The sequence below is a fragment of the Pleurodeles waltl genome, chromosome 5 (genome assembly GCF_031143425.1).
Source record: "Pleurodeles waltl isolate 20211129_DDA chromosome 5, aPleWal1.hap1.20221129, whole genome shotgun sequence".
NCBI classification, from domain to species: Eukaryota; Metazoa; Chordata; class Amphibia; order Caudata; family Salamandridae; genus Pleurodeles; species Pleurodeles waltl.
Genome location: NC_090444.1, coordinates 649,688,137 through 649,701,490, shown reverse-complemented (window position 1 = coordinate 649,701,490; position 13,354 = coordinate 649,688,137). Strand labels below are relative to the sequence as shown.

General features: G+C 47.8%; 1 protein-coding gene across 4 annotated transcripts in view; it reads right to left on the bottom strand.

The window, feature by feature from the left end:
• Window positions 1–3,491: 3,491 nt before the first annotated feature.
• The window catches only part of AK9 (adenylate kinase 9), an 824,487-nt gene continuing 814,624 nt past the window's right edge, over window positions 3,492–13,354 (bottom strand). For 2 of the 4 annotated variants that reach the window (XM_069234515.1, XM_069234516.1), the window contains exon 41: window positions 3,492–3,816. In XM_069234515.1, coding sequence (XP_069090616.1) covers window positions 3,614–3,816 — 203 coding nt within the window. In that variant the 3' untranslated portion in view covers window positions 3,492–3,613. The remainder of the gene's footprint in view (window positions 3,817–13,354) is intronic. The other 2 variants (XM_069234517.1, XM_069234518.1) reach the window with 1 other exon arrangement.

Here is a 13,354-nt window from a genome sequence, read left to right as displayed (position 1 = left end):
TGATGCAACACAAGCTCTGGAGACTCGGCTTTGATCAACCAATCATCCAGGTAAGGGAATACTGCTACTCCCTTCCTCCTGAGGTGTGCTGCAACAACCGCCATCACCTTCGTGAAGACCGGTGGTGCGGAAGTAAGACCAAAAGGAAGGACCACAAACTGGTAGTGCTGTGATCCTACCACAAACCGGAGATACTTCCTGTGCGACTTGAGAATGGGAATGGGAAAATAAGCATCCTGCAAGTCGACCCACACCATCCAATCCTCCTTGTCCAACGCCAAAAGCACCTGTGATGGAGTCAGCATTTTGAATTTCCCGTTTGAGGAACCAATTTAAAATCCTCAGGTCCAAAATAGGCCTCAGACGACCATCCTTCTTGGGGATCAGGAAGTAACCGGAATAACACCCCTGACCCCTTTTCTGCTCTGGAACCAACTCCACTGCACCCTTCAATAATAGGGAGAGAACCTCCTGTTGTAACAGCAGGAGATGATCTTCTGAACAAAAGGAAGGGCGGGGAGGGAAGGGAGGAGGAATCTCCCGAAAGTGAAGGGCGTAACCTCTTCTCACCAAACTGATGACCCAAGAGTCTGTTATGGACTCCCATATGGGGAGAAAAAGTGAAAGCCTCCCCCCCCCTACCGGAGAGGTATGAGAGACAATGGCAAGAGGACTACGGCTGCTTTCCTTGAGGTAACCCTCCAGAGGAAGAGGAAGGGTGCTGCTGCTGGGTGGTCCCTCTTGTGCGGACTCTACCCTGCCCCCTCTATGAGCGGTAAGGGAGGCTGGAGGACTGCTGCCCCGGCTGCTGTGATCTCCCACGAAAGGAAGCACCTCTTCCAAAAACACACAGCCGTCTAAACGATCGAAATGGGGTAGAAGCAGCCTGCAGACCCAAAGATCTAGCTGTGGCCCTACATTCTTTAAAGCACTCTAGCGCAGAGTCCGCTTTTGAACCACACAGTTTTGCCCCATCAAAGGGCAGATCCAGTAACGTAGACTGGACATCTGTCGAAAATCCGGAAGTGCGTAACCACGCATGCCGTCTGGAGGCAACGGAAGTCCCCATGGCTCTTGCAATAGAGTCCGTAGTATCCAGCCCTGTCTGAATAACCTTTGTAGCCGCCGCCTGAGCGTCTGAAAGAAGACCACGCAAGTCCTGGGGCATGTCCGGAAGCACAGTCTTCGTTGCATCCATTATAGCATGGATATACCTGCCCAGAATACATGTTGCATTGGCAGATTTTAGAGCCATGCTGCAAGATGAAAACACCTTCCTGGACGATTGGTCCATCTGCTTGGATTCCCGGTCCGATTGTACTCCCAGAAACGAACCAGGGGCCGACCTCGAAGAGCAGGATGCTTGCACCACCAAGCCCTCTGGTGAAGGGTGTTTGGACAAAAACTCCGGGTCCCCAGGCGCAGATCTATAATGCCTGGCCACCGACCTACTAACAGCCGAAGAGGAGACAGGCTTCTTCCAAACCTCTTCGATCGGATCCATCAGGGCCTCATTAAATGGTAGAAGAGGACCTGCCATGGCTGTAGCAGGATGCAAAACCTCAGTCAAAAAGTTGGTCTTCACCTGCGCCGTCGGTAAGGAAAGATCCAGAAATGCCGCTGCCTTCCTAATAACAGAGTGATAAAAGGCTGCCTCCTCTGTATATTCACCCAGGGAGGCTAGGTCATACTCTGGAGAGTTATCAAGACCACTTGCTGTGTCCAACCCAGGGAAGTCACCCTGGGGATCAGTGATCTCTCCTTCTTCGAGGAATTGCTGCTGATATTCCCTCTCCTCTAAAAGTCTAAGGGCCTTTCGACGTGACCTGAACTTGGCCTCGAGCCCCGGCATCGACATGGAGCGTAGCGACATCGGTGAATGGCGCCGGGAAGGCGCCATGACAGGTTCTCCAGATCCACCGACGCCGCAGATGGATCCATCGGCGCCATGGATAAGGCTCCCACATCCGACGTCTGACCTCTCGGCTCCATCACCTCTGACACTGGCGTTGAAGGTCTCTCCCTCGACGTCGAGGTCTGCGCTGTCGGCATAGGGGTCTGACTTGGATCTCCAGCCGAACAAAATGGCATAAACGGCGTCGGTTTATATGGAGCCGGAACGCCAAGATTGAAAGTCAGGGGACCAGTGGGGCCAGCCGGCGCACCACCTCCCGGAGCCATATTTTGAAAAATCTGAAACATGGCATTAAGGAATGCCACAGGATCCGTACCGGGAGCCGGGAATGAAGGATAAGTCTGTAGAGCCGGCACTGGGCTGGACTGTTCAGGTTCAGGATGCACCGGCGAAGCCAGATGACTTTGAGGCTCCATGACTTCAAAGACTGGTGCGCCGGGGACGCCTGTGGCGACGAAGGTTGAGGGGACACCGTCGGACTCACTTCGGTGCCGGGACGATGGAGACCTCGACGCCGACCGACTTCTGGACCGACGTCTGGATTCACGATGACATCGCTTCTTATGGGATGACTTTTCCAGAAGAGGACCGATGGTGCCGCTTCCTCTCCTTCTTGGACCTCGCCAAGAAAAGCGTTCCTTCAATGCCTTCGGATTCATCTTCTGGCAGGATCCGCATTCTTGGACGTCGTGATCGGAACTGCGGCACCAAAGACAATCGTTGTGTGGATCAGTCACAGACATGCGACCTCCACATTCCCTGCAGGGCTTGAAACCTGACTTCTTCGGAGCTGACATCCTGGAAATACACAAAGTATCCCTTCCGAAGAGCTAACGATACAGGTAACAGAAAAATAATAGTTATCGAAGGCACGGAAAAAAGGGAACTGACGTCAGCACGGCGGCGAGGACCTCTTATTGCCACGATGACGTCACATGGAGCCGCGTGGAGTCGGGCAATTGTGACGTCCTCGCCGACGTGCAGAGCTAAAGAGAGAAGTTTCTGTTGAATGCTACGCATGGGGAGAATTCATTAGGTGAGGAATCCACAGGTAGTTGTATCCATCAGAAGCTGCTGTGCGTGCCATTAAGTTGTCTAGTTCCAACTCAAACTTCATTTTCTGACTCTTTTTTGAGGGTACAGCTTAACTCCAGTAATGAAATCTGTTCATGCCAACAGGCCCTACTTCCCATATTCTTGTACACTTGAATGTTGCATCATTCTTCTTTCTATAAAACAGATGGGGGCTACACGCACATTTGCTGAACTATTGCCAAACACTTCTTTCAACAAAAAGCCAGACCTATTTACTTTGGGAATGTGGGCCATTGATTCGAGGTGTGTATTAAATATAAGGGAGTCCCCTGAATCTGGCGTTGTCTTCAATTTTTTTTGTGTATTATTATTATTATTATTATTTTTTACCAAATCTGATCTATTAATGGGTATATTTTCAGTAATTCCTTACATGTTTGAGAGACTTTATGCCAACAGTCTATGAACTTATAGATTCAATTGTGGTACAAGTATTTTTGAAAAGGACGCCACAATTAATATTGAACAACATATTAAATACATTATGTTATTTATTAATATAAAATAATTATATGGCAAATTCAAAAAGATATTATCAATGGAAAACGTGTACAGTGAGAAATAGAGATTATTTTTGGCAATTAACAATATAAACAGCAGAAACTAATTACAAGTCAGGTCGGCATCTTTAAGTGACAAAAATGCTCTCAGCTTGAAATCAAAGTCAATGGGTCTGTTCTGAGGCTCTTTATATTTGCGGGTCATTTTGTTTCCCAAGTATGTGATTAGTTCACAGTTCTCCACAAACTGATCCATCTTTCTCTTGTACTTCTTACGCACATAATCTGGTTGCCTCGGGTTATACGCTGCAAAAATGCAAAAGAAAATCACATGATAAATCTCTTATTTGTATTAGCAAGAACATAATGTAACCAGTTTACAAAAATGATGCACTGAAGACATAAAAAAAACCAAGGTCAAATGATAATATTTTAACATCATTATTTTAAATTTATATTTCACACATAATAAAAGTATGAATATGAAGATGTGCAGCCCTCCCAATCGCCTTGTACTCACAGTTATTGATTCCGGACAGCCAAAATTTAAAATTTCTTTGTGGGAGGGCAGGGAACATTTTGTTCAGTACTTAAGTGGGAATCACACAATGTTGTCTAAAAGCAGCATGATTTAAAAAAGTAGTACTGTTTTAACAAAGAGTATGCTATAACAGGATATTTAAGTATATAAGACATTTTATGCGCGAGGGACTGTTCAAAACTTTCACTCCTAGACTCGTCTGCATATGGCTTGCTTTTAGTCTAAGATGACATTTATAAACTGGTAGTGTATTAAAAGTCCATGGTAATTGGGTAACCAGACATTGTGAATGCTCTGCATCTTTACAATATGGTTTGTAATGCCACACAAGCTCACTGTAAGCAGCCTCGTGTTTTCTTGTTATTGGCAATCTGACAAGTAGTTTGAGCTTTGCACTCCTGGGATGAAGAGCATTTGTTGGACTTGGCAGTGGCTCAGGAGAGTATCAACAGAGATCCAACTGAGTTCAGAGAGACATAGAATTGACAAGTGCCCCTGCATAACAGGGCCTTCTTCCTTGTTCAGTCGCCTACGCAGGGAAGCCCATCAAGGTTCTGATTAGCCTTCCCTGGCTTTGGGCTGAAGGGGGGTTGTGCTGGACTTTGCCCTTTGCACATTGTCATCTCCAAACGTTTTTGCCTTCTACTTACATTTTTTTGTTGGCCTTAGGACTCTGCACACCTTACCACTCCTAGCCAGTGCTAAAGTGCATGTGCTCTCTCCCTGAAACCTGTTATATTGGCCTATACTCAATGGCATATTGCATTTACTTGTGAATCCCTAGTAAAGTGGCAGCCTGCAGGAGCAGGAATACCTCCCTCAATATATGACAAGTCTATCAAATCTTGGAGTTAACACATGACTTTTATCCTAAGCAGGCTTTCTGTCCTAAGTCCTTCAAAAGTCCTTTGCCGTCCTAGATTGGGAGTACATGTTCCAGGTATTGCACCAATTCAACTTACCTCCTGCTTATATTAATGTCACCTCTATACCCATCCCACAGTGAGAGCCAAGATGGGAATACACATATCTGCATGATACCCGGTAGCCCATGGCACATGTCAGGGCTGCCCATTATCTCTTTTTTTTTTTTTGTTTGCCTTGGCAATAGAGCTCCTAGCCCAGAAACGTAGGCGTGAATCATCCACCCGGAATATCCAGAGTGGGCCTCAGTTCCATATAGTAGCCCTATATGCAGATGACATGATAGTGTACACTTGAGACCTGGGTGCAGATTTGACGTCCCCTGCAGCTACACTCAGCGAGTTCATAACTTTCTCTGGTTTACAGGTTTAGCATACCAAATCATATGTATTCTCATTCTATGACACTGTTCCACACAACATGATATATATATGGGGATGCAACCCATACCTGTTGCTCTTCACATTCCATTATCTGGGCATTCAGATATTTAGGACACACACAGATCTCCTAGATGGAAACCTGCATAAAGCCTTTACATCTTATGTTCCCACGTATAATTCTGGGTCACCTTACTCCTGTCAGTAGCAGGCAAGTTTGCACTCTCTAATGTAGTAATACTGCTCCAACTACTTGTAAGGAAATGCCTCCTTGGCATGGTTACCCCCTGACTTTTTGCCTTTGCTGATGCCATGTTATGATTTGAAAGTGTGCTGAGGCCTCCTAACCAGGCCCCAGCACCAGTGTTATTTCCCTAAAACTGTACCTTTGTCTCCACAATTGGCACACCCTGGCATTCAGGTAAGTCCCTTGTAACTGGTACCCCTGGTACCAAGGCCCCTGATGCCAGGGAAGGTCCCTAAGGGCTGCAGCATGTCTTATGCCACCCTGGGGACCCCTCACTCAGCACAGACACACTACTTGCCAGCTTGTATGTGCTGGTGGGGAGAAAAGGACTAAGTCAACATGGCACCCCCCTCAGAGTGCCATGCCAACCTCACACTGCCTATGGCATAGATAAATCACCCCTCTAGCAGGCCCTACAGCCCTAAGGCAGGGTGCACTATACCACAGGTGAGGGCAGAGTCTGTCATATACGAACTCCACAGCACCATAATGGCAACACTGAAAACTGGGAAGTTTGGTATCAAACTTCTCAGCACAATAAATGCACACTGATGCCAGTGTACATTTTATTGTGAAATACACCCAGAGGGCATCTTAGAGATGTCCCCTGAAAACAAACCCGACTTCCAGCGTGGGCTGACTAGTTTTGCCAGTCTGCCACACACCAGACATGTTGCTGGCCACATGGGGAGAGTGCCTTTGTCACTCTGTGGCTAGTAACAAAGCCTGTACTGGGTGGAGGTGCTTCTCACCTCCCCCTGCAGGAACTGTAACACCTGGCGGTGAGCCTGAAAGGCACACCCCCTTTGTTACAGCGCCACAGGGCATCCCAGCTAGTGGAGATGCCCGCCCCCTCAGGCCACTGCCCCACTTTTGGCGGCAAGGCCGGAGGAGATAATGAGAAAAACAAGGAGGAGTCACTGGCCAGTCAGGACAACCCTTAAGGTGTCCTGTGCTGATGTAACTCTGACTTTTAGAAATCCTCCATCTTTCAGATGGAGGATTCCCCAATAGGATTAGGGATGTGCCCCCCTCCCCTCAGGGAGGAGGCACAAAAAGGGTGAAGCCACCCTCAGGGCTAGTAGCCATTGGCTACTAAACCCCCAGACCTAAACAAACCCTAAATTGAGTACGTAGGGGCCCCCAGAACCTAGGAAGATAGATTCCTGCAACCTGAAGACGAAGAAGGACTGCTGACCTGAAGCCCTGCAGAGGAGACGGAGAAACCAACTGCTTTGGCCCCAGCCCTACCGGCCTGTCTCCCCACTTCGAGAAAAACTTCAACAGCGAACCGTCCCCCAGGGTCCAGCGACCTCTGAAGCCTCTGAGGACTACCCTGCATCTAAAGGGACCAAGAACTCCTGAGGACAGCGGCCCTGTTCCAAAGAAACTGCAACTTTGCAACAAAGAAGCAACTTTTAAAGACCACACGTTTTCTGCCGGAAGCGTGAAACTTTCCACTCTGCACCCGACGCTCCCGGCTCGACCTGCGGAAAACTAACTCTACAGGGAGGACTCCCCGGCGACTGCAAGCCCGTGAGTAGCCAGAGTTGACCCCCCTGATCCACCACAGCGATGCCTGCAGAGGGAATCCAGAGGCTCCCACTGACTGCGACTGCCTGCTTCAAAGAACCAGACGCCTGGTAAACACACTGCACCCGCAGCCCCCATGACCTGAAGGATCCAACTTCCAGTGCAGGAGTGACCCCCAGGAGGCCCTTTCCCTAGCCCAGGTGGTAGCTACCCTGAGGAGCCCCCCTTGCCTGCCTGAATCGCTGAAGAGACCCCTGGGTCTCCCATTGAAACCTATTGCGAACCCGACGCCTGTTTGCACACTGCACCCAGCCGTCTCTGTGCCTCTGAGGGTGTACTTTCTGTGCCTGCTTGTGTCCCCCCCGGTGCCCTACAAAATCCCCCTGGTCTGCCCTCCGACGTCGCGGGTACTTACCTGCTGGCAGACTGGAACCGGGGCACCCCTATTTCCATTGAAGCCTATGCATTTTGGGCACCACTTTGACCTCTGCACCTGACCAGCCCTGAGCTGCTGGTGTGGTAACTTTGGGGTTGCCTTGAACCCCCAACGGTGGGCTACCTTGGACCCAACATTGAACCCTGTAAGTACTTTACTTACCTGTGAACCTAACAAATACTTACCTCCCCCAGGAACTGTTGATTTTTGCACTGTGTCCAATTTCAAAATAGCTTATTGCCATTTTTGCCACAACTGTACATGCTATTGTGATGATTCAAAATTCCTAAGATACCTGAGTGAAATACTTTTCATTTAAAGTATCGTTTGTAAATCTTGAACCTGTGGTTCTTAAAATAAACTAAGAAAATATATTTTTCTATATAAAAACCTATTGGCCTGGAATTGTCTGAGTGTGTGTTCCTCATTTATTGCCTTTGTGTGTACAACAAATGCTTAACACTACCCTCTGATAAGCCTACTGCTCGGCCACACTACCACAAAATAGAGCATTAGAATTCTCTTTTTGCCACTATCTTACCTCTAAGGGGAACCCTTGGACTCTGTGCACACTATTTCTTACTTTGAAATGGTATATACAGAGCCAACTTCCTACACTACTGTATTAGTTTGTGAACTTACCAATTGTGGTTCCTGGCTCGATTTTCAAGTTACTAGACTCCGCACTACTTGACATTATTTGGGGCACAGGGAGACCCCTGGTGGGTCTACAAAAATTACAGCTACCAACAGAGGAGGGTGGGTTAGGTGCGCTGGACTTTACGTCCTACTGTTACGCGGGCCAGCTTCAATGGCTGTCATATTGGTTGGCTGGGATACACTTACAGGAGATCGGGTACATACAACACATACTGTGATCTGGCACACTGCAACAATTGTTGCTGCCAGGAGTGGTGTACCCTCAGAAGCTCCCATTACCACTGAATAATGCTATCACATATCGGAAATATGCTGTTCGCTATTTACGTTCTCACGCGTGCTCTGCACCAAATATTCCACTATGTGGTCTGCCCACCTCAGCGGCACTTTCACACATGCCAGCCTTATAACATGTGAAAGAGCAGGACTCTCCACTGTGGGAGTCCTGTTTAGTGATGGAGAATTGTTGACACACCAAGACTTGTTACTACAATACCAAATGCCGGGGGCCCTCTCACGCATGCTAGTATCGTCTGATATATACTGAAACAATGGTCACCAACAGGGCTGGAACCAGACAGCCATACACTGACAAAGATGTTGCCTGAAATGGGCACTGGCAGATATTTGATCAAGTGGATATATATGGGGCTTTAAGCGCACTTACATGCCTCACTGCTCATGTTAGGGGCCAGCTGGAAATTAGACTTTAATCGCTCTCTTCATGATAAGAAACTGAGATTCCTCCTAGCATATAGTAGCATGATACATCATAACTCACGCTTTAAATGTATACAGTTCTCGTTATTACACAGGGTATATTTAATGCCATCTAAACTCCATTAAATGTTCCTGCCGCCTCACCTTCCTGCCCGCACTGAGGATGCAAACCTGTTGCACATGGTGTGGTCCTGTCCTACAGTTTCATCCTACTAGACAAGCATTAGAGACTCATTCAGGTCACTGATGGGATCCCTATATTGGGACTCAGTTGAACATTGTATACTGGGGCTATACTCTCACCATAAAGCTTCCAAGGCAAAAGCTTGGTTTATTGACCTAGGCCTTCTGCTCTTCAAAAGGCTAATTACACAACGTTGGAAGTTGTCCATGGCACCAGGATGTCATGCTGGCGGGAGGAAGTATGGTGCCAGAGCTCTGCAGAGGGCCATGCATTGTGTAGGGAAGAATACGGCAGCCCATGAAAGCAACCTATAGCTATGGAATTGGATACCCTGTTGGAACAATTTAAGGCTCAAGAAGAAAGCTCATATTAATCCTATTCTATACACATGATAAGTCACTCCCTTTTTCTATTTATTTGCATGGACCCATCCCACTGCATGGCCATGTTTTTATCAAGATCTGTGTATAATAATCTAAGTGTCAAAAAGTTAAGGGTACCTCTTACACATAATATATTGAGCAAAATATTGGGTGAACCTAGTCTTAGTAGGGCAGTGCTATTTGGGGGAAGGGGTACCTACTTTTCTTGGGGATTGTTTACTGTCACTATGCTTCATCTTTGTGTTATTTTTTATTGTGTTTCAATGCAATGCAAGTAATTTTTCTTTTTATTAGGTATGTACTTGCCAAGATTAGTCTTCAATCACACTGATTAGCACTGCCCTGTTGTCATAACTCGCAATGTATGTTGTCATTTATTGATGGCTGCGATTGTTTCATAAAATGCAATAAATTATGTTTTAAAATAAAAATAGTGGACTTGCAGCACCGATTGTGCCACCCACTTAAGTATTACTTTAAACATGACTCAAGCCTGCAATTACAGCTGTGTTTGAGTAGTTTTAAACTGCCATATCAACCTGGCAAAGTAAACCTTTTGCCAGGCTCAAACCCTCCTTTTTAATAGATTTGTCACTCCTAGGGTAGGCCCCTGGACAGTCTAGAGGCAATGTATTTAAAAAACATGACATATATATTTAAGTTTCACATATCCTGATATTGAAAAAATCTTAATTTAATTTTTTACTACTGCAAGACCTACCTCTGCCATAGGATAACATTAGTGTTACCTTGTTCCATTGTATAAGTGTAATTTCCAAATGGGAACAGGTAAACTGTTTGTGTTTGGTCTCTCAAGAATCGTAATGAAAAATCCTAACTTATGGTAAAGTCGAATTTTAATTTACAATTCTGAAAATGTCACTTTTAGAACATTGCCATTTTCTTGTCTTAGTGTGTCTCTGGGTCACATGATTGGGTGTAGTTGACAGTTAGGCTTTGTGTATTCCTCCTAGACAGCCAGCCACAATGGGGAACGTAGGTGGGACTAGATGGGCCATCACCGGCAGGATAGGAGTCAGGAGTTGGACCCAGCCCCAATTACACAGCAGTAAGCTGTGACCTATCTCCACAAAAAGGACTGCATGCTACCTGTAGTTTGTCTGGAGCCATGGTCAGGAAGGCAGGGTACCGGTGTACTTCAAAGGCATGCCTTTAGAAGCTTTTCCCCACTTCAGAGGCATAACTGGGTAAAAATACTGGACCTCAGTCACCACCACTTCAGTACATTTCTGGACCTGTGGATACTCTGCCTGGAAGAAGGACTGCTGTGCTGCTGAAAGGTCTGCCACTCTGCTGAAATGCCGCTCTGAAGGACTGCTGCCCTGCTCAGCTGACCTGCTGCCTGTTGCCCTCTTGCCATGGTGAGAAGGACTGGACCTGCATTTCTTGATCTCAGAACCCCAGAGTGATTCCAAGGGCTAGTTGTCTGGCCTCCTGATCTGAAGCCTCAGGGACACAACAGGCTTCCAACAACCTTGCATCTTCACCTAGACTCAGCCATCTGTGAGTATACCTTGTCAAGTGGTGTCAACCCAGTCCTGGACCCTTGGAAGTGGGATTATGGTGCTCTGACTGCCTCTGTGGATCCAGTGGAACTGATGCAGCTCCTCTGCTGCACGGCGCAAACCTGAGCAGAACAGATACATCAACGTTGCATAAATTTGACCCGTTGCACAGACCTGCATCGCCGGCGCAGCCCAATGGAACCGCCACTGCATAAACTATTCTCGCGCATGTCCTTGCATCCCTCGATGACAACCTAGACGACGCTGGATCCGCAGTGAAGCTCTTAGGAACTGACACATCGCCCCAACTGCGCGCAGCATCCTCAGTGCCAGACTTCACATTACAAGTCAGTTGATTTGATCCTCGACCATGAAGGAGGCCCTCACATCACAACCTTACCACATTTCGGAACTGATGCATTACTTCAGCTGCGCAATGCATCTTCGATGCAGATCCACGCAATGCTCTGGTAACCAGGATTGAAGATAATCTGTTCAGAAGGCCTAAATGGGTCACTTGTAGCTGCCCAACTCTCCAGCATGGTTGGCTTGAACTTGTGACTTTGTCCCAGTCTGCCACGACCAGATTGCAACTACTTTTTGCAGCTACTTTCACTAAATTCTTTAAAAGTGCATATCTCTGGTTCTACTGATTGGAGTTTTGTCATTTTTAAAAATATTTATTTATCAAACAAAGATCTATTTCGTGTCTGATCCTTTTTGTGTGGTGTTTTCATTTTATTACTGTTTGAAGTGTTATACAAATGAACAAGTTACTTACCTTCAGTATCTGGTAGAGACTATCTAGCTGCAGATTCATTACCTTTGAATTCCCTGGCATCAGCTTAAAATCTGGAATTTTTCTGCTAAGCATTACCCTGCGTGCGCCGTCGGGAGGCGTTGTTTAGATCCGCATGGCATCATCAGCATCGTTGGAGCCGTCTGTGACATCACGGTCTTCCATATAAGCCCTGCGCATGTATGTCAGTTCTTTTCTGCAACTTCCCACGCCCGAAGCGCACAGTCATGGTAGAACCAACAAGCATTTAGTTTTACACTTGATTGTTTGAGAAAAAATACATGCCCTTGAGAAAGGGAGGCCTGGGTGGGTGTAAGGAATCTGCAGCTAGATAGAGTCTCTACCAGATAATTTGTTATCAAAGGTAAGTAACTTGTTCATCTGATAGAGACTTCTAGCTGCAGATTCCTTACCTTAGTGTAGATACCCAAGTTATAACTCCTGGTGGTGGGTTGCGAGAATATACTTACACCAGGAAGTCCTGTAGGACCGAGCGGGCAAAGGCAGTAGTGTCTTGCAAACGTGTGCAAGGAAGCCCACGTCGCTGCTTGGCAGATGTCAAGTACCGGCACGCCACGAGCAAAAGCAGTGGTAGCAGCTTTTCCTCTGGTAGAGTGAGCCCTCAAGCCCTCTGGAGGCTGCTTCTTAGCCAAAGTGTAGGAAACCTTTATACAGAGAACAGCCCAGTGCGAAATGGACCGTTTCTGTACTGCCCAACCTTTCTTTGCACCAAAGTACCCCACAAAGAGTTGGTCATCCACCCGGAATTCTTTTGTGCGGTCCAGGTAGAACGATAATGCTCTTTTTGGGTCCAGCCGATGGATACGCTCCTCTTACTTAGAGGGATGCGGTGGAGCAAAGAAGGTGGGCAGGGTGATATTTTGAGCCAGATAGAAAAGGGTCACCACCTTGGGGAGGAGAGAGGCACGAGTTCTGAGGACTATTTTATCAGGACATATAGGGGGTGATTCTAACCTTGGCGGCGGCGGAGGCCGCCCGCCAAAGTTCCCCCAACAGAATACCGATACGCGGTCAGAAGACCGCGCGGTTATTCTGTGTTTCCCACTGGGCTGGCGGGCGACCGCCAGAAGGCCGCCCGCCAGCCCAGCGGGAAACCCCTTCCCACGAGGAAGTCGGCTCCGAATGGAGCCGGCGGAGTGGGAAGGGTGCGACGGGTGCAGTAGCACCCGTCGCGATTTTCAGTGTCGCGATTTTCAGTGTCTTACGGGTGCCCCTGCAGTGCCCATGCCATTGGCATGGGCACTGCAGGGGCCCCCAGGGGCCCCACGACACCCCTCACCGCCATCCTTTGACCGCCAGGAACAGGATGGCGGTGAGGGGGTCGGAATCCCCATGGCGGCGCAGCAAGCTGCGCCGCCATGGAGGATTCCTCAGGGCAGCGGAAAACCGGCGGGAGACCGCCGGTTTTCCGTTTCTGACCGCGGCCATACCGCCGCGGTCAGAATGCCCTTGGGAGCACCTGTTGGCGGTGCTCCCGCAGTCCCCAACCC